This window comes from Hemiscyllium ocellatum, chromosome 30 (genome assembly GCF_020745735.1).
Source record: "Hemiscyllium ocellatum isolate sHemOce1 chromosome 30, sHemOce1.pat.X.cur, whole genome shotgun sequence".
Classification (NCBI taxonomy): Eukaryota; Metazoa; Chordata; class Chondrichthyes; order Orectolobiformes; family Hemiscylliidae; genus Hemiscyllium; species Hemiscyllium ocellatum.
In genome coordinates, this window is record NC_083430.1 from 40,037,014 (window position 1) to 40,061,866 (window position 24,853).

The 24,853-nt window shown below is 40.9% G+C and overlaps 1 protein-coding gene across 3 annotated transcripts in view; it reads right to left on the minus strand.

Annotated features, from left to right (window-relative positions):
* Positions 1–24,853, minus strand: part of rnf19b (ring finger protein 19B) — a 48,659-nt gene that overhangs the window by 20,149 nt on the left and 3,657 nt on the right. For all 3 annotated transcript variants that reach the window (XM_060847411.1, XM_060847410.1, XM_060847412.1), the window contains exons 2-3: positions 19,252–19,553; positions 217–422 (exon numbers count right to left, since the gene is read on the minus strand). In XM_060847411.1, coding sequence (XP_060703394.1) covers positions 217–422; positions 19,252–19,553 — 508 coding nt within the window. The remainder of the gene's footprint in view (positions 1–216; positions 423–19,251; positions 19,554–24,853) is intronic.

A 24,853-nucleotide genomic window follows, 5' to 3' on the forward strand; every position in this document is an offset into this window, starting at 1 on the left:
TGAACATTACTTGTATCTAAGTTAGATAAGAATAAACAATTGAAGTGAACATGGAGAAGTGGAATAATATTTCATTTACCAACAGTGAAATCCATGCATATTGATCAATACAAACCCATGACAAATATGGAAAGTAGGCAGTACACTGGTGGATATTGGCTATTTGGAACTGTAAGCCCTGTATGAACTGTGACTGTGTAGACACTGACCACATACCATTGCCTGATTCCTGGCCATAGTTCAGGCCTGACGTTTGTTTAGTACGAATTCGAAGACTTTGGGCCCTCTGTTGACGAGCATTGTCACAGGTTTGATTTGGGTGCCACAGCTGTTTGCAGTGATAGCAAAACTCTGTGCCACAACCATCTCTCCCACAGGTAATCTTCGGACAGCTTGCACATCCATAGGCAATGACAGCATATCTGGAAAAATGCAACAATTTATTCAATTGAAAATTTAAATAATAAATCAGCATTGTTCCTTATCTCATTTCACTGTTCTTTGTAATTTTATTTTTCAAATTCTTCAGCAGTTATTTGAATGACACAACTGAATCCAAATTGAAAATGTTATTTTTCACTCCTTTTAAGAAACGAACGTAGATCACCAACACCACTCCCCTCAACCACCACAGTGGGCAGTTAGCGCTATAAAAGTCCTGTTCGATAACTAGCAAAGCCTCAAGGTCAACGTCTAGTTTAATTTCCTTCTGTACACTATGTCCTGCACTTCATATTGAAGGCCTGGTCAAAGTCAAGAATTCACTGTGTAGGGTAACAACCCATATCCTGTGGTTCAATACAACACACTCAAAGTACAACATAAAACTGCACACGAGCTCCTGTGCCAATGGAATGATCCTGCTTATGGGTCAATAGGCCTGGGTTCAAGTCTCACCTGCTCTACAGGTCTGTCATAACAAATGTGAACAAGTTGATTAAAAAGATGTTAAAATGCAGACTGTATAGCATCATTAGCAAATATATACTATCATTACCAAGCTGTTGGTGGTGAAAATTGGAAAGTTCTCACTTGTGTAGAAGAGGGCTCTTTCTAACAGTAGTGAAAGTGCTGCAGCAAAGTAATAACAATCATTCCCCCATCTCGTGATGACTGGGAAATGGTTCCTTGCTAACAATCCAGCACCACCATCCTGATCTACACACTACAACTGACTGAAACAAATTATTGCATCAGGATTTCTGCCATGTTGGTGGGATTTTATTGAACTACAAACAAAATAGAGATTTCATTCTTCCTTAATTATAACAACTGCATTTCAAATGCACTTCATTAGTTGTGAGGTACTTTGTGACATCCTGACAGGATGGAAGATGCTATATAAATCCAAGTTCTGTCTTCTCTTTATATACTGGATCAACACATCAGCACACAAGGAAATCATCAAATCATCTCAGTAAAAATTAAAATAGTGAGAGAGTCGTGATCTTATAAACAATCACAAAGAAAAACACATCAAGCTACATTTGACTTTGAGAACCACAGTGAGGATATCACCATTCACAACCTCTAAGTCATAATTGGACAGTAACTTGTGGTATCTGTTTACATGCAGCTAAATGTGAATTCAGGAAGTTCTGGTCCAATTCTCCCTGCTCCTTTGCAGGTGGTACTCCATCAGTACCTTATCAATAGAGTCTGTGTTAAAATGCACAGAGAACATGAAGGAGCTACACTTATCCAATAAGCATGACAGAAAATTACAGTTTGTCCATTCAAGAATAATTGAATTTTAAAACAATATGACAAATCTTAATTACTGCCAAACAACTCTCTGATACTGAAAATGTATCATTATAAAAATTTCCAAAAAGACATTGCATAAAACATTGTGTCTCCCCTCTCTCTCTCTCAATCCCATCTTTCTTTCCCTCTCTTTTATGTTCTTTACATGATTTTAGAACTAAATATTGTAATTATACCTCCTGACTTAAAACACATTTCTCATGTGAGGTCCTTCAATCTGATTGGTCGAGGAGAAACATTATTGTATGCCTACTCACATATGCTATAAATGGAAGGTGTTGAACTGAAAAAGATTTCCAAACATTGAAAGATGCCTTTCAAAACTGGGGGAAAAAAAAATCTGTGTATGCACAAATGTACAGCTGAATAGTATTCCTTCACTGCCACCTGCAAAATTCAGGCCAAAGCCTTTGGATGTAGAAGCAGAAAATGAAGTCCCATTAATCACAAGTTAAATACAGGAAGAGGTGGTTATTTGTCCCACTCAGAAAGACTTCAGTGTACCCAGTTTATGGCATTCTCCTGCTTTTGAGATTATTGAAGGATCTTCATCTTTACAGTCCTACTCCATCTGGAAGCATAATTCCATCTCCTGAACACTGTATTTATCACGGCAAACTCCAAGGGCATCTTTTCCTGCAACTAACTCTGCACTCCTTTCAGAGTTTAGGATTAAACTACATTCCATCCTACATTTCCAAATTGCTTACTATTCTGCACTTTTCCAAAGATAAGACAATGAACAATTTAGTAATAAATTTATTAATACATACATTTATCCTATATTACTGTATTCAGTCCTCTCTACCAGTTATTGCGTTTCAAAACGGTTTAGATTTTGGCTCTGGTTTTCACATCTTATACTCTGGCCAGAAGGACCATGACTAATACATTCCATTTGAAATAAAACAGTTTAAACATTTTGGAGTTAATACTATAGTTAATGTGTGTCTGAAGGTACGATCGCCATAGTCTTACCAGACCACAGGGCTGCTGTTTCAGAGAGAGACAACTGGTGGTGGTTTAAACTGAGGGCCCAGACAAGTTGAGGAGAGTCCTTTGTGGTAATTTCACTCAATGCAGGAACTGAAACCACGCTGTTGCCATCTTTCTGCATTGCAAACCAGCTGCCCAGCCAACTGAGCTAACCAAACCTCAATAGTTTAAGATGGACTGCAAGTTTACTTCAACTGCAGCATCATATTCTAAACCTGTCCAACCAAAGTAAGGTCTTAACAAGACCAGAAAGTAAACAAAGATCAATTCCTGTAATAAAACATGACTGTAGGTGGGATGGGATCCAAACAGAGATGATTCAGCTGCTGCAACAATACAATACCTGGGAAAATCATTTCATGGCCATGGGAAGTTTTCTTCAGGAAAGAAAGGTCAATTCTGACTCATAACTCATTTCAGATTTGTTATGTTTTGATTTTAATAGTTGTGTAGAATGTCCAACCATTAGTACGTGCCTATTTTGAGTTGCTTTCAAAACTAAGCAAAAAATTGTTGGACAATTCTATACTAGTTCCAACCAAGTAACTCATTGTAAGATAAATAAAAATAATTTACTGTGTGACACCAGAAAAATGTTGACAAGAAGGCCTATGTCTACTTAATACAATGGAATCATTTTACACAATATCTAAAAGGTCAATTTATTTCTCTCATGATGTGGAGGTGCCAGTGTTGGACTGGAGTGGACAAAGTCAAAAATCACATGACACCAGGTTATAGTCCAACAGGTTTATTTGAAATCACAAGCTTACGGAGTGCAGTCCCTTGCACCTGTCGAAGGAGCAGCGCTCCGTAAGTTTGTGATTTCAAATAAACCTGTTGGACTATAAGCCGGTATCGTGCAATTTTTAGAAAAAATATTTTTATCGCAAAAGATTTCCCAAATATTCTCCCATGTCTCAGAGGAGATCTCAACCCCCAACTCTCTCTCCCAGACCTCACAAAGCTGCTCAGTTTTGTCCACGGGGCCACTCTCCAACAGGTGATAAACAGTGCTGACAGAGAATGTGTTCTTAGCACTAAACACCCTCTTTCTCTCTGTTGGATCTGTAAGGGTTGATTAAACATGTGATTCTTTTTTGAATAAAATCCCTGATCTGAAAAAAGCGGAAAAGGTCTCGACTAGATAGTCTGCACTTACGAGTTATTTGATCAAAAGGACATCATTGTTTCTCCCCCAAATAAGTCACCCAAGACAGACCCCTAGCTGCCCACAGTTTAAACTCGGAATCCATTATCCCCGGTATGTAACCCAGTATACCAATTATAGGGGTAAGAAACGAGGTTTTGGCTAAATCGCCCTCGCTCTGCCGTATTGCCTTCTATGTTTTAACAGTATTGATAATTATTGGGTTATGACAATACTCCATAACCGCCCTCATTTTGTCTAAGAACAGCAGACTAATAAAGAGGGCACTTTACCCGAGAAGCTTCAATACCTAAGCATATTGACACCGGCTCCTCACAGGCCCAGTCACTAACATAGGATAAAAGCGAGCTCAACATCCGGGAGATCTACTCCCCCCCAGTCTATGGGGCAGTTGCAATTTGGTTAGCTTGATAAGGGGCCACTTATAAGAAAGCTGAACCAGCTATCAAGGCTCCTGAATGTCTGTCTGGGAAAGATCAAAGGAAGTATTTGTAAGGGGTATAGCAAACGAGGGAGGTCACCATTTTAATAAGGGCTATCCAGCCTTGCCAGGATGTTGGAAGTGCCTCCCATCTTCGAAAGTCTTGTTTAATTTTGTCAAACGAGTGGACAAAGTTTGCCTCAAATCGATGATCAAAGATGAGAGTAACAAATATACCGAAATAAAGAAAACCCCCCACGCGACCATTTAAAAGGAAATTGGGACACACCCTTGGCATCAGGTGTTTCCCTATGACCTCTGATTTTGTAAAATTAATCTTATAGCCCGAAAAAGCACCAAACAAATTGAAACTACTGGGTTTGACAGAAAGATAAGGATATCATCTGCATACAATGTAATCTGAAAATTACAATGCTGAAGATCCAGTTGTTGTGGTCCACGTTGGTGCTGACAACATAGGCAAGGCTAGGAAGGAGTCATAGATTCATAGAGATGTACAACATGGAAACAGACTCTTTGGTCCAACCCGTCCATGCCAACCAGATATCCCAACCCAATCTAGTCCCGGAGGACCTGTTTGGGAATTATCAAACACTAGGAAGGAAATTGAAGAACAAGTCCTCGAGGGTCCTGCCAAAGATGAGTCCCCGAGCCACATGCTAATTGGCATAGGGATAAGAAAATTAGGGAAGTAAACACATGGCTAAGAGATAGGTATGGGAAAGAGGGATTCTATTTCATGGGACGTTGGCATCAGTTTTGGAACCGGCACGATCTGTACCGATGGGACGGTCTCCACCTGAACTGATCTGGAACCAGTATTCTGGCGAAAAGGATAAATAAGGAGTCACTAGGACTTTAAACTTGTTAGTTGGAGGGAAAAGAAAGAGAAAGCAACAGGGAATATGGAGTCAAGTAGAAAGATAAGTAGCAGGTTAGCATGGGTGCAGGGTTTAAGCTCAAGGCAAACTAGGAATGAAGCAAAAGAGAAGGGGGGGGTTGGTGAGGGGGGTTGGGAGTGCGCTCTTTTTCCTGGCAAGATACGCTAAATACTTGCCCGGCCTTCTGTCATGCAAAAGCTAGTTCCTTCTCAGCTATCTGTGTGAGCATGGAATTCAATGATCATGGAAACGCTGTGATCCTCTGTAGCTTAGCTACTGAGGGTCTATAAAAGTATGCCCGCTCAGCTGCCCTCAAACATGCCTCAAGCAAGCATTGCCGCTCTCCCTTCTGCTGCCTCCTACTGGCAGAGTAAGAAATAATTACCGCCTTGGCATAAGCCTTAACAGTTTCCCAAAGAATGGATGGGTTAATGGCTGAATCTGAATTAATGGCTAAGAAAGGTCTGAATTGATTAGAAAAATACTCAATGAACTTCCTATCCTTAAGAATAAAGGGATCCATTCGCCAGTGTCCCAAACCTGTTATATTGCCCTTAATCTTAACCAATAAGTATACTGCTGCATGATCAGAGATAATAATATTCCCAATTATGCAAGATGCCACTGAATCTAAGAATACTGCAGGGTAAGGAAGAGATCAATCCTAATGTGGCACTTGTGCACGTTAAAGAAAGTAAAATCCCTACCTGTGGGGTGGAGTTGCCTCCAGACATCCACCAGTCCTAGTTCTGCACACAAATCCACTAATTGCGTAGATTGCAAAGATGATATTGGGGGGGGGGGACTTTGGATATTCTGTCTACTGTGGGAACCACAGGACAATTGAAATCTCTCCCAATGATAATGTGCTATGATGCGAGGTTACTCAATTTGGAAAATACATTTACCAGGAATTTAAGGGGGTGCGCTGGGGACAATAAACATTCAAAACACCATATTCTTCGCCATATATCAATGCTTTGAAGATTATGAACTTGCTGTGAATGGTCTTTAATATAATCTGGCAATTTAAATGGGAGATTTTTCCTAACAAGTACTCCAAGTGAGAAATAAACCCGATCAAACCCACCCTGCTGTCACTTCAAATGCTCCTTGTCATCAAAGTGCATCTCCTGCAATAGGACAATATCCACCCCCTCCTTTTTAAGACTAGAAAGAACCTTTTTCCTCTTGACTGGTGAATGGTTCCCCTTACTGTTCCAGGTACACCATTTAAGCACATCATTAGCCATAACACTGTGACAACATTTGAACTCAAGACAAGACAGGAAGAACTCTAATTACAAAATCACTGAGCATCAACGAAAGAAGGCTCAGAGCCTAAAAACTACACAAATTATTACAACTAACAAACTCTCAAAACTTTCAAAATCTATGTACATAAAGAACCAAAAAAATGAAATAAGATACAAAGCGCCAATGGCACTCAATAGGGGAAGTTACTCCCATCCACTGGAGACACTTACACATCCCAAAACCTTGTCTTCTGCCCCATTACCGATATGGCAACCAGGGCAATTAAACACAAAACCAGCCTTTAGTCATCACAACCACCTTCGTAACTCTCTCCAGCTTGAGCCGCACCCCAGACACAAGCAAAAAAAAAAGAGAAATTTAGTAATGTTAACAAAGAATTAAAAGCAAGTATTCTACTCATCCCCAACTATAAGTTAACAGTGGTTAATACCAGAAAAATCCAACCAACTTTCTTTAAGAAAACAAACATGATTATCTATATTCATTAAATCATCAAGCCTACTTTAACATGTCCACAAAGTTTTTTCACTATCCCTGGAGAGTCAAATGTGTGCATGGATCCATTGAAAACAATACAGATACCTTAAAGAATACTGAATCAGAGTTCCCTTAGTCTTCTCCTGATATCATCATAGACTTCTTTTTCTGAATCACCGCTGCTGAAAAGTCCTGAAAGAACATAATTCTGGAGCTCTTGTGAATCAAAGCCATTGGATCTCTCCCTGGGTTCTGGAGGCTGCTATAACTCTTTTGCTCATCCCCGTAATTATGAAACCGCACAAGGATGGGGCGAGGGCGCTGTCCGAACCTGACCTGTGCATTGTAGCCCCATGAGTTCTCTCAATCTTCACCTGCCCCACTTTAGCCTCTATGCGAAGGAACCGCGGCAGCTAGTTCTCAAAACAACTCACTGGCTGAGTGCCTTCCATCCCCTACAGCAGACCAACGATATGAACATTCTTCCTCCTGTCCCTATTCAAGTTCGTCAACTTGTTCAATTCAGGTATAGACCTGTTTATCAAGGGCTTGGATCTGCTCTTTAGAGGAATCAATCGCGATCTCTGCCACTGCAGTTCAGCGCTCTACCTCGTCTGTTCTCTTTCCAAGGCTTTCAAGTTGCTGCTCATGTTTTTGAAGCAAGGCGGAGAGTGGGTCCAAACTACTGCTGAACATTTCTTCAATCATAGCCTCAATCATTTCACACAACTTTGCAAACTCCACGACCAGGGCCTGGGGAGTGACCAGGTCAGAGAGGGTCGCAGTTGCAGCCGTGCTCGATGCTTCCGGTGTTGGTCGGAACCTACCCGATCCTTTCCTGTGCTTTGTCATTTTCACTCGACAAAATGGGATTAGTAAAGATTCTATACCTATTTTAGTGTTGAACTTTAAGTAAATGGCTTAGGTGAGGTGGGTTAGAGCACTCCTTCGCTTGTGCTGTGATGCAGAGCCCAGCAAAGCAGACCTTTCAGATCACCACCATCTTGAATCCCCTGCTGTGTGATTTTTGACCTTATTATTCTCATTTCAATAGGGTTAAATTTTCTGACTCGGCCAGAAATTACTGGACAAGCAATAATGTGTGTAAGAATTAATAGCAAAATCAGTCAACAGATTCAGGGAATTAAGATACTAGCCAAGAGTTATAGATTTCCAGATTTCACTGGTTAATGCATGCCTTGCTTTTCACAAGCAACACCTTGTCCACAATCTGTTATTTTTGAGAAATTTTTGGATTTGCACAGTGATTGTCCATTAAATATGCTGCAGAAAATGAATAGTACAGGTTATTGCTTTTAAAAAAAAATTAACTGTTAACTCATTGCCAATTAATCACATTGGCCAGAAAGAGAATAATTTTGACTGTTTAATCTAAGTAATGAATGTAATAAGTTGTTGTTAGAGCTTAGAAATGTTGAAATTTTTCTTAACTTTTTTTATTTTCCTTTGTGTTTCTTTTCTCTCTTCATTCTAACTTATTATTCATTCATTCACAGGATCTGAACATAGGACAGAGAACATAGAACAATACAGCGAAGAATAGGCCCCTCAGCACCCTACACTATCCCATCATCATCCATGTGCTTATCCAAGGATTGTTTAAATCTCCCTAATGTGGCTGAGTTAACTACATTGGCAGGCAGGCCATTCCATGCCCTTACCACTCTGAGTAAAGAACCTGCCTCTGACATCTGTCTTAAATCTTTCACCCCTCAATTTGCAGCTATGTCCCCTCATACAGGCCGACATCATCATCTTCAGAAAAAGACTCTCACTGTCCACTATAACTAATCTTCTGATCATCTTATATGTCTCTATTAAATCCCCTCTTAGTCTTCTTCTCTCTGATGAGAACAGACCCAAGTCCCTCAGCCTTTCCTTGTAAGGCCTTCCCTCTAGACCAGGCAACATCCTGGTAAATCTCCTCTGCACCTTTTCCAGTGTTTCCTGTAATGGGTGACCAGAACTGTACACAATACTCCAAGTGATGCTGCACTAGTATTTTGTACAGTTGCAGCATGACATCACAGCTCCAGAACTCAATTCCTCTATCAATAAAACCTAACACACCGTATGCCTTCCTAACAGCACTATCAACCTGGGTGGCAACTTTCAGGGGTCTGTGTACATGGAGTCCAAGATCCCTCTGCACATCCACACTACCAAGAATCTTTCTACTGACCCAGTATTCTACCTTCCTGTTGTTCTTCCCAAAGTGAATCACCTCACATTTATCTGCATTCAACTCCATTTGCCCCCTCTCAGCCCAATTCTGCAGTTTATCCAAGTCCCCCTGCAACATTCTTCCACGCTGTCCACCACTCCACCAACTTTAGTGCCATTTGCAAACTTACTGGCCCATCCACCTATGCCTGCGTCCAAGCAGTTTATAAAAATGACAAACAGCATGTTCCCAAAACAGATCCTTGTGACACACCACTAGTAACCGGACTTCAAACTAAATACTTTCCATCAACCACCAGAAAGCCAGTTTCAAATTCAAACTGCTAAATCACCCTCAATCCCATGCCTCCACATTTCCTGCAAATGCCTACCATGTGGAACCTTATCAAAGGCTTGACTGAAGTCCATGTACACCATGTCAACTGCCCTACCCTCATCCACATGCTTGGTCACCTTCTCGAAACATTCAATGAGGTTTGTGAGACATGACCTGCCCTTGACGGAACCATGTTGACTATCTACAATCAAATTGTTGCTTGCTAGATGATTAGAAATCCTATCTCTCATAATCCTTTCCAAAAAATGTTTCCTACAACAGACATAAGGCTCAATGGTCTATAATTACCTGGGTCATCTCTACGTGCCCATTTTGAACAAGGGCACAACATTTGCAATCTTCCAGTTCTCTGGTACTAAACTTGTAGACAATGATGACTCAAAGATCAAGGCCAAAGGCTTTGCCGTCTCCTCCCTAGCTTCCCAAAGAATCCTCTGATAAATCCCATCCTGCCCAGGGGACTTATCTACTTTCACAGCTTTTAGAATTGATAACACCTCTTCCTTACTAACCTCAATCCTTTCTAATCTAAAAGCCCGTATCTCAGTCTTCTCTTCTACAATATTTTGCTTTGCCTGAGTGAAAACAAATGAGAAATATTTGCTTAGCACCTCTCCAATCTCCACAGTGTCCACACACAACTTCCCACTTCTGTCCTTGATTGGTCCTATTCCTACCCTAGTCATCCTTCTATTCTTCACATATGTATAGAAAGCTTTAGGGTTCTCCTTTATTCTATCTGCTAAAGACTGCTCATGTCCCCTCCTTGCTCTTCTTAACTCTCTCTTAAAATCCTTCCTAGCTAATCTGTAACTCTCCATTGCGTCATCTGAACCATCTCGTCTCAACGTCGCATAAGCCTCCCTCTTCCGCTTAACAAGAGATACAATTTCTTTCGGTTCCCTTACCTTATCATTTCCTCTGCCTGACAGGGACATACCTATCAGGGACACGCAATATCTGTTCCTTAAACCAGCTCCACATTTTAACTGTCCCCATCCCCTGCATTTTGTTATCCCATTCTATGCCTCCTAAGTCTTGCCTAATCACATTATAATTGCCCTTCCCCCATCTATAACTGTCGCCTGTGGCATGTACCTATCCCTTTCCATCCCTAAACTAAAGGTAACCGAATTGTGGTCACTCTCCAAAGTGCTCACCTACCACTAAATCAAACACCTGGCCTGGTTCATTACCAAGTACCAGATCCAGTGCAGTCTCCCCTCTTGTTGGCCCTTCGACATATTGTGTCAGGAAACCCTCCTGTACACATTGGACAAAAACTGATCCATCCGACGTACTGGAGTTATAACATTTCCAGTCAATGTTGAGGAAGTTAACTATCCCCTCATAATGACCCAGGTGTTCCTTTCACTCCTACCCTGAATCGTTTTGCCAATCCTCTACTCCATATCCTGGGAACATTGCGGAGGTCTATAAAAAACTCCCAGCAGTGTCACCTCTCCTCTCCTGTTTCTAACCTCAGCCCATACCACCTGAGGAAACGAGTCCTAGTTAGAAGCCCTTTCAGACGCCATTATACTGTCCTTGACTAACAAAGCCGCACCTCCCCTCTTTGATCACCTTCCCTGATCATAATGAAATATCTAAACACTGGAACCTGCAACATCCATTCCTGACCCTGCTCTCTCCATGTCTCCAAAATGGCCACAACATCGAAGTCCCAGGTCCCTATCCATGTTGCAAGCTCACCTACCTTATTCCAGATACTCCTGGCATTGAAGTAGACACACCTCAAACCAGCTTGCTGTCTGCCAGCACTCTCCTGTGACCGTGAAATCCTGTCCATATTCTCCCTACTCACATCCTCCTGTGTACTGGAACTACACCACAGGTTCCCATCCCCCTGCTGCCTGTGAACAGGCAACACGGTGGTACAGTGGTTAGCACTTTCACCTCACAGCACCAGGAATCCAGGTTCAATTCCAGCCTCGGGTGACTGTCTATGTGGAGTTTGCACGTTCTCCCACTGTCTGCATGGTTTCCATCGGGTGCTCCAGTTTCCTCCCACAGTCCAAAGATGTGCAGGTTAGGTGGACTGGCCAAGCTAAATTGTTAGACAGAAGTGGGTACTGCAGATGCTGGAGAAGCACAGCAGGTCAGGCAGCATCTGAGTAGCAGGGAAAAAAAAAAATCGATGTTGCAGGCAAAATGCCCTTCATCAGGAATTACTTTAAATTCCAGTCAACGTGTCAGGATGGAGTCTCTTCCCTCTTTACAGATGCTGTGTCGTCTGCAGATTATGGCTAATATTGTGTGTGTTCTTTACATGGGTCAATTTTAAATCAAGTTTTGTTGATCTGAGGAGGTTCACCAGGATATTGCCTGGTATGGAGGGCACTAGCTATGAAGAGAGGTTGAGTAGATTAGGATTATTTTCATTAGAAAGATGGAGGTTGAGGGGTGACCTGACAGAGATCTACAAAACCCCAATGATAGGAAGCTTTGACAATCAAAAGTCTAAAGTCACCTTGTCCTGCATGGTACACTTATCATAAGTCATGTCTCCAATTGCTCAGATTACATCTCAAATTATTATTTTGCAAGAAATGAGTTATTATAATTATCTTTACTAAGTCACTCACAAGCGCATTTCCATTCATTCATAACTTGGTTGTTTTGTAATACATTTTACTCTTGCAAGATAAACTGAATAAAACATCCCTTTCTAGGTTGTCAACCCATTACTGTTTCTTTAGACTTTCAATATTTATCGGACCCATATTGCAAAAGCAACCCATTGAATCTGAAGTCAATTTCACAGATCGTCCAACCAAAATTGTTGCATAATAAAGGAGGGGTTAGTCCTTTTGTTTTTACAATTAGTAATGTTAGTAGAAATACCAAACCTATATGATCTAAGTAACACAGACCTGTCCCTGAATAAGTATTAACTTTGTAATCTGCTCAGAACAATGCCATCTCCGTCATCACTCAAAATGATGGAAAGATTATAATATTAATTAGTCCTTAGTAACAGTCTCTTGTGACTTGAATAGGCTGTAGGACATCAAAAAGTTTCTTCCTATAATCTGCTGCTTTTTATCTCTTCGAAATTTCTTTATGCACCACCTATTTCTATAACGCTGTATTAACTTTTACTTAGGTCTGCTATCTTGCACTAATGTATGGATTTATCATTTTAAATACATATTATATAGGGCCACTACCCCCTTTAAGAAACTCAATAAATGAATGTGTTGAAACTGTCAAAACCAGCTATGGCAGATTAGATTAGACTTACAGTGTGGAAACAGGCCCTTCGGCCCAACAAGTCCACACCGACCCGCCGAAGCGCAACCCTTACATACCCCTACATTTACCCCTTACCTAACACTACGGGCAATTTAGCATGGCCAATTCACCTGACCCGCACATCTTTGGACTGTGGGAGGAAACCGGAGCACCGATGACTTCTCATGACCCAGCTCCAGGAGATCAGTTTAATATCTTCTACTTTTTTTTATTTAGAACACATAGGATTTCTCACTTATTTAGATCATATAGGTCTGGTATTTCTACTAACATTACTAACTGTCAAGACAAAAGGACTAACACCTCTTAATTATGCAAGCTCAGACCGGGCAGACATTCTAATCCCATAGAAATAACAGCTGCATTAAGTAAGTGCTTAAACTATCTCCTGATTCCCCAGGATAGATGTCATGCAAACAGGTGTACAATAGATACAACTATATGACACTATAGTGCTAAAATTTTAATGTATATAAAACAGTGTATAAAAGAGGATATTTAAAAGCTGTACTTTGGATTCCATCACTACCTCAAACTGTGTCATAGAGGCTCAATAAAGAGGCTATTTTCACCACACACTAATCTCAGTCATTACTGTCCACGATCCCACTTCTACATTTGAAATAAAAGTGTTTCCTACCATCCACCCCTGAGGAAGCCTGAATCATGGATTGATCCTCAGACTGCAGGAAACCTGGCAGCTAAAAGGAGGCAAGGATTGTTGCACAGAACAGGTATATACCTTATCAACACTGCTCCAGACCACGAAAATTGCTTCCTCCTTTACCCACTAAGCATATCCATTAAACCCTCCAGAAATCCCAGGTTCCAACCACTTGGGAACCAATTAGGAGAAAGTGAGGACTGCAGATGCTGGAGATCAGAGCTGAAAAATGTGTTGCTGGAAAAGTGCAGCAGGTCAGGCAGCATCCAAGGAGCAGGAGAATCGACATTTTGGGCATAAGCCCTTCTTCAGGAATGAGGAAGGTGTGCCAAGCAGGCTAAGATAAAAGATAGGGAGGAGGGAGTTGGGGGAGGGGCGTTGGGAATGCGATAGGTAGAAGGACATTAAGGGGAGGGCGATAGGCTGGAGAGGGGATGGGGGCGGAGAGGTTTCAGGGCAGAGGAAATGACCTGAGGGGTGCAATGAGAGAGAAACTCACTGAATTTTGAGGGTAGAGGAGATGACCTGGGAGGTTCCTCATCTTCCGCCTAGGAACCCTCCAACCACGTGGGATGAATGCAGATTTCTCCAGCTTCGTCATTTCCCCTCCCCCCACCTTATCTCAGTCCCAACCCTCGGACTCAGCACCGCCTTCTTGACCTGCAATCTTCTTCCCGACCTCTCCGGCCCCACCCCCTCTCCGGCCTATCACCCTCACCTTAACCTCCTTCCATCTATCGCATTCCCAACACCCTTCTCCCAAGTCCCTCCTGGACCTTTATTCTTAGCCTGCTTGGCACACCTTCCTCATTCCTGAAGAAGGGCTTCTGTCCGAAACATTGATTCTCCTGCTCCTTGGATGCTGCCTGACCTGCTGCACTTTTCCAGCAACACATTTTTCAGCACTTGGGAACTAATGACTTCCACAGACTCCCTGGATTCAGCACCAGCCTTCCCCCTCCATTTCTCTGGTCTCCTGTGGTCATCTTTCACAATGCCTAGACCCTTCAGGTATTAAACTCCTTTGCTTATTGATCTGGCTGCTCCATCAATGGCTTCCCAGACCTTAAATTCTTAAAAGAGTTTCCAAATTATGTGCCAACCCAACCCTTCCTGCTATCCTGTCACCCACCTTCTAAATTATTCATCTCTCCTTCCTGTCTTCACTGACTGCAGCCTGCTCTCAAACAGACCTACATGTGCCTTTCCTGGCATCTACATGAAAAATGTTTCTATTTGAGGAGACACCAAGCTTATTTCACAAAAGGTGCCTTTAAATTATTGGCCAACTCCCAAAGGCCGCCTTACATTCAGACCTGTAACTACGTCCGTCAGAGCTCGGTTGGATCAATAAGTGGGAAGTCTCTTAGCAATGGAATCAGAGGTAGGCATGTGGGCAGAGGGAAGATTAGTTATCTTGGTGTCACTCCATAAACAGCTGCTGTAAAAGCAATGCTTTTGGAAGTTTTCAGCAGTTTCACAGATGCACTTGAAAGGCTTTGAAGCTTCCGGTTAAATGTTCCACTGTGAGCAGGTACATGCACAAGATTAACGAATCGCCCACACAGTTATGCTATTATTCTTCTACTGTGTTTATGTCAGACCAACATGAAAAACCAGACTTAAAACATATGAAACTATCTGGATTCATTCCTTTCCCAAGGGAAACAGGGTGATTTAAATGAATCAAAATAAGATACAAGCACACTATCTATCCAACCCCCTACCATACTATAGTATTAGTAATCTTTCTTACACACAGTTTTTCTTCAATTCATTCATGGGATGTGGGCATCACTGGCTTGGTCAGCAATTATTCCCCATCCCTAGTTGCCCTTGAGAAAGTGATGGCAAGCTGTCTTTTTGAACTGCTCCAGTCCATTTGGTGTAGGTAGACTCACAAATGCTGTTAAGGAACGGCAATATATTTCCAAGTCCAAGGCATGGGAGGGGGTGGTGTGTGTGTGTGTGTGTGTGTGTGTGTGTGTGTGTGTGTGTGTGTGTGTGTGTGTGTGTGTGTGAGAGAGAGAGAGAGAGTGAGAGAGAGAGAGAGAGAGAGAGAGAGAGAGAGAGAGAGAGAGATGGAGGTAGTGGTAGTGGTGGAGCAAAGAGACTTGCAGCTGATGGTGTTCCCATGTTTGGTGTTTTTGTTGCCCTTGTTTTTCTAGCTGGTAGTGGTCATGGGTTCTGAAAGATTCTGTCTATAGAAACTTGGTGAATTTCTGCAGCTCATCTTATAGATTTGACACACTGCTGCTACTGAGCATCAGTTGGGGAGCAAGTGAATGTAGTGCCAAATCAAACAGGCTAATTTGACCGGGATAGTGTCAAGCCTCAAGTGTTATTGGAGCTTCACTCATTCAGGCAAATAGGAATATTGTATCACACATCTGACTTGTGCCGGTGGATGGTGGTCAGGCTATAGAGAGGCAGGAGAGGAGTTACCCACTGTAGGATTCCTAGCCCCTGACCCACTCTAGTAGTCACAATATTTATATTGTGACAGTGACAGTAATGTCATTGAAAGTCACCTCTTGTCGGAAATGTCACTGCCTGGTACTTGTTTGAAACAAATGTGACTTGCCGCTTGTAAGCCCAGTCCTTGATATTGTACAGGGCTTGCTACAATTGACTGGTTCTGTATTGAAGGAGCCTTAAATCAGGCAGAACATTAGTGAAGTTGCCCACTTCTGACCTAATAATGGAGGGAAGGTCATTGGTGAAGCAGTTAAAGATGGTTGGGCTAAGGACATTACCTCAAGGAATTGTTGCAGAGATGTCCTGCAGCTGACAGGAGTGATCTCCAACAACCAGAACGATCTTACTTTATGCCAGGTATGAATCCAACCGTCAGAGAGATTCCCTGTGGTTTCCCATTGACTTCAGTTTTTGTGGGAGCTCCTTAAATCTGAGTTCACCTCTGGAATTCAGCCCTTTTGATGATGTTTGTACCGAGACTGTAATGAGGTCAGGAGCTGAGTGGCCCTGGCAGAATCCAAACTGGGCATCACTGAGTAGGTTATTGCTGAGATGCAGCTGCTAGATAGCACTGTTGAAGACACCTTCCATCACATTACTGATGATCGAGAGCAGACTGATTGGGGAAGTCATTGACTAGGTTGAATTTGTCCTACTTTCTGGGTACAGGACATACCTGGGCAATTTGCTACATTATGAGGTAGGTGCCAAGGTTGCAGCTGTACTGGAACAGCGTGGCTATGGGCACAGCTGGTACTGCAGCATGTCTTTATTATTATTATTACTTGAATGTTGTCAGGGCGCCTAGCTTTTGCAGGATCCAATGCCTCCAAGTGTTTCTTGACATCATTTGGAGTGATTCAAATTGATTGGAGATGAGTATCTGTGATACTGGGGCTTTCTGAAAGAGGTGGAGGTAGATCATCCACTTGGCATTTCTGACTGAAGTCTGTTTTAGATGCTTCAGCAGTACAGTTTGGACTGATGTGCTGGGCTCTCCCATTGAAGATGAGGATATTTGTGGACTCTATTCCTCCAGTGAGTTGTTTAATTGTCCATCACCATCTATGACTGGATGTGGCAGGACTGCAGAGCTTAGATCTGATCCATTTGTTGTGGACTCACTTTGCACTTTCATTACTTGCTGTTTGTACTGTTTGGCATGGAAGTCGTCCCGTTTTGTCGTTTCACCAGATTGTCATCTAATTTTGATATCCGTAGAGTTCCTCCTGGATGCTTCACTGCTCTTCATTCTGAATAGAAGCATCTTTTTGATTTTTAAAATCAGTCATGATTTATCATGAGATTAACATAAATTGCATTCCAAAAGTTAAGCTCTGACCAACTGACCCACTGCTTCAACTAGCATTCTTTCTTTGATTTCACTCCCTTTTTAAAGGTTTAATATTCAAATAAATTATCAATATCTTTTGGATGTCACAGACTGAATCTCATTAAACGTTTTTCCCATTTGACAGTTTTTTCTTCTTATTTTTACATGCTTTCATCTTTTCACTTCCCGTTGTCTCTTAACTTTTATTTTTGTCATCCAAGATTGTTTTTTTGTCTTGGAAAATAGAGTTCTTGTTCCCAAGGATATAAACAATTCTGAACGATGTCAAATTATTTTTTTAACATCTCCCTCTAGCCTTCTGCCAGTTTACCTGTTACTGCTCAGGATTCTGGGTTAAAAGTGAGCTAACAACCAAGTGTGGATTAGTGGGCTATGAATGTCACAGCTTTGAGAACAGCCATTAAACATCCCTACTGCAGGTGAAGAAAGGAAGGGTCAAAATGTCTATCACTCTCAGTGCTGCCAGCAAGCAACTGTTGAAAGAAACCAGGACAGAAGAATTTCAATTGGATCTCAATCCAAGAATCACAAAATCAACTATTCATTCAACTACCAACATTAACACTACCAGTAACAACCACTGTAATGGCTACAATGCCTTTCCAACTACTCTTCACAAACTACTCAGTGTCCCACTTTTTGTTTTAAACCTTTATCTTTTTGCTTGAAACCGCTTCTTATTCCTAATGTGCGTATGCGTGTTGTGTTGTTATTTCTTATGTTCATTACCAATATACTTACTCTTTTGTGAATTCAAGAAAGCCTGGTTAAATCAGCTCCTTTCAAAACCAAAATTCCTTTGTCTTGGAAACGAGGCATGTTCAAGGGAAAAGATCCAATTTAAATTAACCTTGTTGTGAACAACTGAGGAGGCAGTCGAATAAAAGGAGGAGAACCGGTTCATCCTTCGTCACCTGAGAGCTTGACAATCTCACCTGGTTACTAGTTTGTAATAACATTTATTTATGGATAACTCATTTCCATATGGTTTATTGTTTTTTTACTCAACTACTCCGCTAATAATAAACACAATCACTATCCGCTAAAAAAAGCCAAACACAAACAAATTAAATACATATTCTATAACATTCTGGCCACTCCATGCTCTCTGCTAACTGTGATTTCACTTTGAGTTTTAACAAACTTTTCCAATAACAATTTCACTAACAATTTTTGAGAAATAGAATGCAAACTTTTCCATGTTTATGCCCTTGTGGCTGGTTCACCAACAGGAGCAATCAATCTATTGTTACTTTCCCTTAAAAAGTTTCCATGATTCTGTTAGATTCCCTTACCCCTTCTTGGTTCCAGTCAAAAAAAGTTCAAATTTTTCAAAGCCTGCCTCATAATTATAACTTCTTTTCTGGTGTCATTCTAGTGTACCCTCCATAGGATCTGCCATACCTCCAACAAAATCTTCTCTCTTTCGGTAATTATCCAATTCTCTTTGGAAAGCCAGAATTGAATTTGTCTCTTCCACATGCTTTGGCATGTTAAAAATCACACAACATCAGGTTTTAGTCCAACAGATTTATTTGGAAACACGAGCTTTCGGAGCGCCGTTCCTTCATCAGGTGGTTCATCAGCAGCAGTCCAAAAGCTAGTACTTCCAAATAAACCTGTTGGACTATAACCTGGTGTTGTGTGATTTTTAACTTGGTCCACCCCAATCCAACACCCGCACCTCTAAGCCATGCTTTGGCATGGTATTCCAGATCCTAAACGTTCACTGAGTGAAATAAAGGGTTCTCCTCATCTCACTTCTAACTTTTCTGCCAATCACTTTAAAACTGGTTCTTAATATTTCCACCTCATCCAGTCTGCCTAGGTACCTTCAATGAGTTTGAACACATCGGTCAATTGCAGCAATTAAATTATGTGGTCAGTAAACAGATGGTCTTTTTAAAACAGGAACACACACGTACCCACAGTCTGGGGCAGGACACCATCGACAGTCAGGGTCAGAAGCCAGATACCGACGTAACATAAATTCCTCATATTTCTCCATCAGCGCCTGATCGTTCAATATCATCCGGATATCATATGGATTTAGCCGCTCGGAGCATTCGGGGCAGCTGATATTCACGCGGCTCTCTGTGATTTCAATGCGCAGGTACTGCCGCAAACAGTCAAGGCAGGATCGGTGGTGGCACGTCATAATTTCAGGCACATTCTCCTTTGGATGACGCACTAAGCAGAGGGGACATTCCAGAAAGCCGGACAACACCTTGAACAAGAACAAACATGAGATCATCAGTTGTCACAAATTCTTTATTGTTTCTGTCTGCTAATAGGTTTCTCTGTGAGTTCAATCATAAATAGACAGAAGAATTGAACTAAAGCGAACAAAAAGATCCAGTGTTTCAGCTGCATTGTTCAGTTCATTCATTTTAGTCACAGCCACCTGAAGGGTGTTATAATTGGTGACATCGTCTATGGTGGAAAAAGAACTCTGCCATGATTCCTACTCCTGATCAGCTGATAATGATACCTACTTCAAAAAGATGCTCGTGGGTCAATACCAGGTACAGTAACCCCAAGTCCTGGCTGTGATTTTCCCCTCGAGTCCAGTAAGCCCTTCCTCTCTCTGTCCATGGTTACACTTGAAGAATTTAGCCCCACAATGTCATAGACTGGCTGCTTGAAGAACAGAAGAGGACAGAAAACTAGAGAAAGAAAACTGTTCACTAGCTGATGCACAAAAACCGTCTTCAGACACAACTAACCTCAGAAGCCAGATTTCTTCAGTTCCATCTTCAGTGTAATCATTCAACACACTCAAAGTACACTACAACACCTACTAAAATTTAGTATCTTCTTATTTAACAAATGTGGGGTAAAGAACATAAATAATGAACAGGGTGACTCATTCAATGCCAGAGTTGCAGACACTGCTTCCAGACATTCATTGCTAATTTGTAACGTTATGTTGAGGTATCAGTTATCAAGACCAGTGCAGCTCTGACCTCAAATTCACCAACCTTTTCTAACATGGTAACAAATGATGATGATGGTGGTGACACCAAATGAGCATCAACCTGTGCTGCAAAAATATGCACCTGAAGAGATGCTCTGGCTGTGCTTGATATGAATTAACATTACTCTCCAATTCTATTGTTCATAAACTAATGTCAGATATGTGCACATTTCCACATAACTTTCATTTGCCCAGACATAAAACCAAAATAAGTTATTAATCCAAATTAAGAAAAAAAGATTCTATACATTTTATGAAGTAAGAACAATTAGGAGACATAACAGAATCCTGGCCTGTTAGGTCTTACCCATCTGGTTGTCAGGTACCAGCTTCATAGGTTTTAAGAGCTCCAGAACTCTTTGTATCAATAATTCACTGTCGAATAGCTCCTTAATGTTGGCGGCTGTATTGAAGCAACTCATTGATAGTAGATGGTGCACGATTCAACAGGGAGGCCTCCTAGTTATTCATGGTTCTGTAACCACATGCCTTTTCCCTTCTCCTTTCACACCTCTCCCCAAAATTTGCTCCCATGTATTGATGCTGGGCCCAATCATCAACAGTTGTTCAACTCAACCCAACTCTCTGTGAGAAGCTTCTGTCTAGTCCAATTCACACCTCACCACAGTGATATAGCAGCTCTTTAAATGGACAAGTACAGGTGTGATGCAGGGTCACAGATACTTGCTGGATTGATTTCGGAGAGGTTTCACTATGGGTACCTCCTTCCTTTAAATGCTCTATGGCCACACTCCCAGATGATTTGATTGGTAGAAGGCCCATCTGATGAAAATGAGATCACACCTGATCAGAAAACCTCACCAAAGCAGGAAGCAAACTGATTAGATACAAAGTCCAACTGTTGATGTGAGACTTACTTAAATAGCAATTTAAAGAACACAGTAACCGGTGGTGCAGATGGTTGTTTAATTCCTGGCAATTTTGGAGAATACAGGTCTGATGGGACCATTTTGAGCTAATTTTTGAAACTGGGATCAGAGTTAACCATAAGAGCTTTCTTCTGGAATAACTCAGCTTATGGGCAGCTGCAACACCATACTGCCTGGTACAAATTTCTCTTGACCTCTATCTCCATTCCCAGTCAGTGTCTCAGATTGTTTAAAACCTTAGTTAGTCAGAGGCTGGGTATCCTCCACTGAGCAACTCCCCTCCTGTCTCCCCAGAGCCTGTCCACCTTCTACAAGGTACAAGTCAAGAGTGAGATGGACTTGTCTCCATTTGCCTGAATGAGTCCAGCTTCAACAACACTCAATAATCTCAAAGCCATTCAGGAGAAAGCAGGTGGCTTGATTAGCATCACATCTAACACCTTCACCATTCACACCCTAACTTGGATGACACAGTGGCAGTAGTGCATTTTACCTACAAAACGCACAGCAGCAACTCATCATGGTTTGTCTAACAGCATTTACCAAACTGGTAATCCCTATCACCCTGGAAGGACAAGGTGGCAGCAGATGTACAAGGACATTGTCACCTGCAGGTTTCCCTCCTCACTACACATCTTGACTTGGAACCTTATCTTTCCTGATCATTCTAATCCTGAGCCTGGTCTTCTGTTCTTTTCCCTTCCCACCACTGAACAGTTTTCCAGTCTATTCACTAAGACACCCTCCTAACATCTCTCTCACCAAGTTCTTCCTTAAATCCAACATGTTTTATGAGACTTTCAGTAACCCCTTTGAACCTACCTAACCTGACCTGACTGCAGACCAGAATTCAGTAAATGGACTAAACCCCCTTAAAATATATTAAGATAATAGCCTTTTTCTTATTGTTAAAAGGTAAATGTAAGGCATTGCATTCCAGATGCAAATCAATTGGTCAAACGACGACTTTAAGCAAAACATATTTTATATTTTAACTAGTGTAAAAATAGACAAAAACTGGCTTAACTGTAACTCTATGCAAATGCTTAACAAAATAATATATACATTAACTCCTAATTAACTGTTCCGATATAGTAACATTCCATAAACACACCCTTGGCAAAGAAAAATTCAGTAAAATAGATTGTCTTGCATGCAATTCTAGCAGCAAGAAGAGAACCCCAGCTTTTAGCTGTAACAGAGAGAGGAATAATACCTTCCACATCCAACTTTAAGATCCCAGCAAAGATTGAAAACTAAAACTAGAAATCCTGGTTTAATGGGAACTTGACCCCACACATTCAGCCTGCTTTTATTGTTCTAACTTTTAAAAAAACCCCAAGGTCTCACAAGTTGTTTACCTTATTGGCTACTCGCTACCACTATCTCAATCTTCATAAAACAAAAGGACAAAATACACCCATAGTATTGTCATAATAGGAAACAAATTTCAAAGGGCCTTTGAACCTTTCTTTATATTGTAGGCAATGTGTCTGAAGCAAGTTGTTGGAGTTATGTATTTAAGTGTTAAAGTTAACAAAAAGGTTCTGAAGCTTTATTGTCCAAAGTGTGACAATTTGATTCAAGAGCACGGACTCATTTTTGAAAGTTCCTGATTGGTCATTTTCAGCTTACTTATTAAGGAAATGGTGTTGGTAAAAGATTGGGGACAGTCTAATTTTCAATAAAAACTGCATCTAAAGTTTGTCCACCATGTCTCAAACAATAAAACAAAAGCTGCTTATGGTGGAGCAGTGTTTAACTCGGCTCCTGACCTTCTGGAGATTTCCCAAGGTTGATTTAAGGTTGATTGTTCACAATTCATTTTACTTTTAAATTTGAATTTCGTTTGGAAGGCATGTGTTTTTTAAAATAAAAAAGTTGGAATTTGAGCCATTCTTTGTTATTCTAATTCAAGCAATGAGAATATGCAACTACTACCTTGTCCACGTTTGCAGTTATATAAACTAAGACCCACTACCTATCAGTTCCATTGCATTTCGGTTATGGAGCCAGACAGCAGCAAAACAGACCCTTCGGTCCAACCCATCCATGCCGACCAAGTTTCCCAAACAAAATTAGCCCCATTTGCCTGCATTGGGTTGATATCCCTCTAAACCTTTCCTATTTGTGTACCTGTCCAAATAGCTTTTAAATAATGTAACTGAACCTGCATCTAACATTTTATATTTTAAAAACATTCAGTTGAATATTGGAAAAAGCAGGCTTGAAACAGCAATAAATACATTTTTTTGTTTTTATATATAAAAATGTATCAGAATACATAGTCTTTGTTTTTGAAAGGAAATACGACCAGTCCTGTTTTTTTGATACACTGCTGTGACTGTATAATACTCCTACCTAGAAGCCCAGTTGGAAACAGAAAAACATTATTGTTGAGTTCAGCCAAAGTCTGGAATTGAACTTATTGCTGCTAATTGGGAACCAAGCCAGTGTTCTACAGCAGGAGCAATACAATTGCCACACCCTTCCCAAGTTCAATTAAATTCACAAATATGGCTTTTCAAAAGGTTTAACTTGCACGTTTGTAACTCCCATTGCCACTGTTTAATCATTAAAGAAAGTTAAATGTGTTACTAGGTATCCTCTGAAATAATTTGAACTTTCAGAAAGTACAGTAACAACTCAACAGGACTAACCATACGTAATCACTTAATGTTCTGTCTCAGAATGAAAAAGAATGCAAAAACAACTGACTAATTGCAGCTAGATTATTGTAACATGTCATGGTATTACAACAACCTACCCATTCACTTTAAACCAACTTAATTAATTTCACTTATAATGCAATTTATCTTCATATAATTTAAAAATCTCTGGACAGATCAAGAAAAATATTTAAAATAGGTCGACATTGTATTAAAACATACTCAAAGAGAGCACAGTAACTCTACCCTGACCTCGGAGCAGTTTAATTTCCATGTAGTTTGCAAAATCTGTGGGATTTTGTTCCGAGAACACTACAGGAATAGCAAAACTGGTTATCTCAATTGCTGTTCTTCAACTGACTTATTTCACCCGTCTTCACCACATAAAAATATTAAAGTTCTCAAAATGTTAAACTCCACATAATTAGGTCTTATCACTGCAACCAGGCAACAATTACAATGCTGTAATTTTCCAACAACCCTCTGCATGTTAAGTTATCTGGAATATGCATTCTTTCTGACTGTCTGATTACTCTTTGCATTGCACTTCCTTCTCAAATTATACACAAATAGATCAGTGTCCTTTGTCTGCTTGACGTGGCATTTTGTCTCCATTAGTTGCTGTAACTGATGACCTGTCTCATTTCTTCAACGCAATGAAGGGTGGGAAGAATCAAAATGGAAATTATAAAATTAAACTGTACTTCACATGTAGGTCAATCATTAGCCTGTAATACTGTTGCTGAAGCTTTTTATACATCAGATAGTGCAGTAATGTGAAGAATTCCTAGTCATTGCTAAATCATCAGGGTAAATTCCATAGGCAAGGAAGGATATGGACTGACAAAATCAGCCAGGATGCTCTCATGGAGCAATGAGGGGCTAAATAATCAATGGCATGGTTTAAAACGTATGACCAAGTCACTTGTCAGTTCCTTCATCAGAAAAACATTGTGCAACAGGGAGAGATTTAAAACAGGGAATGGAAGAG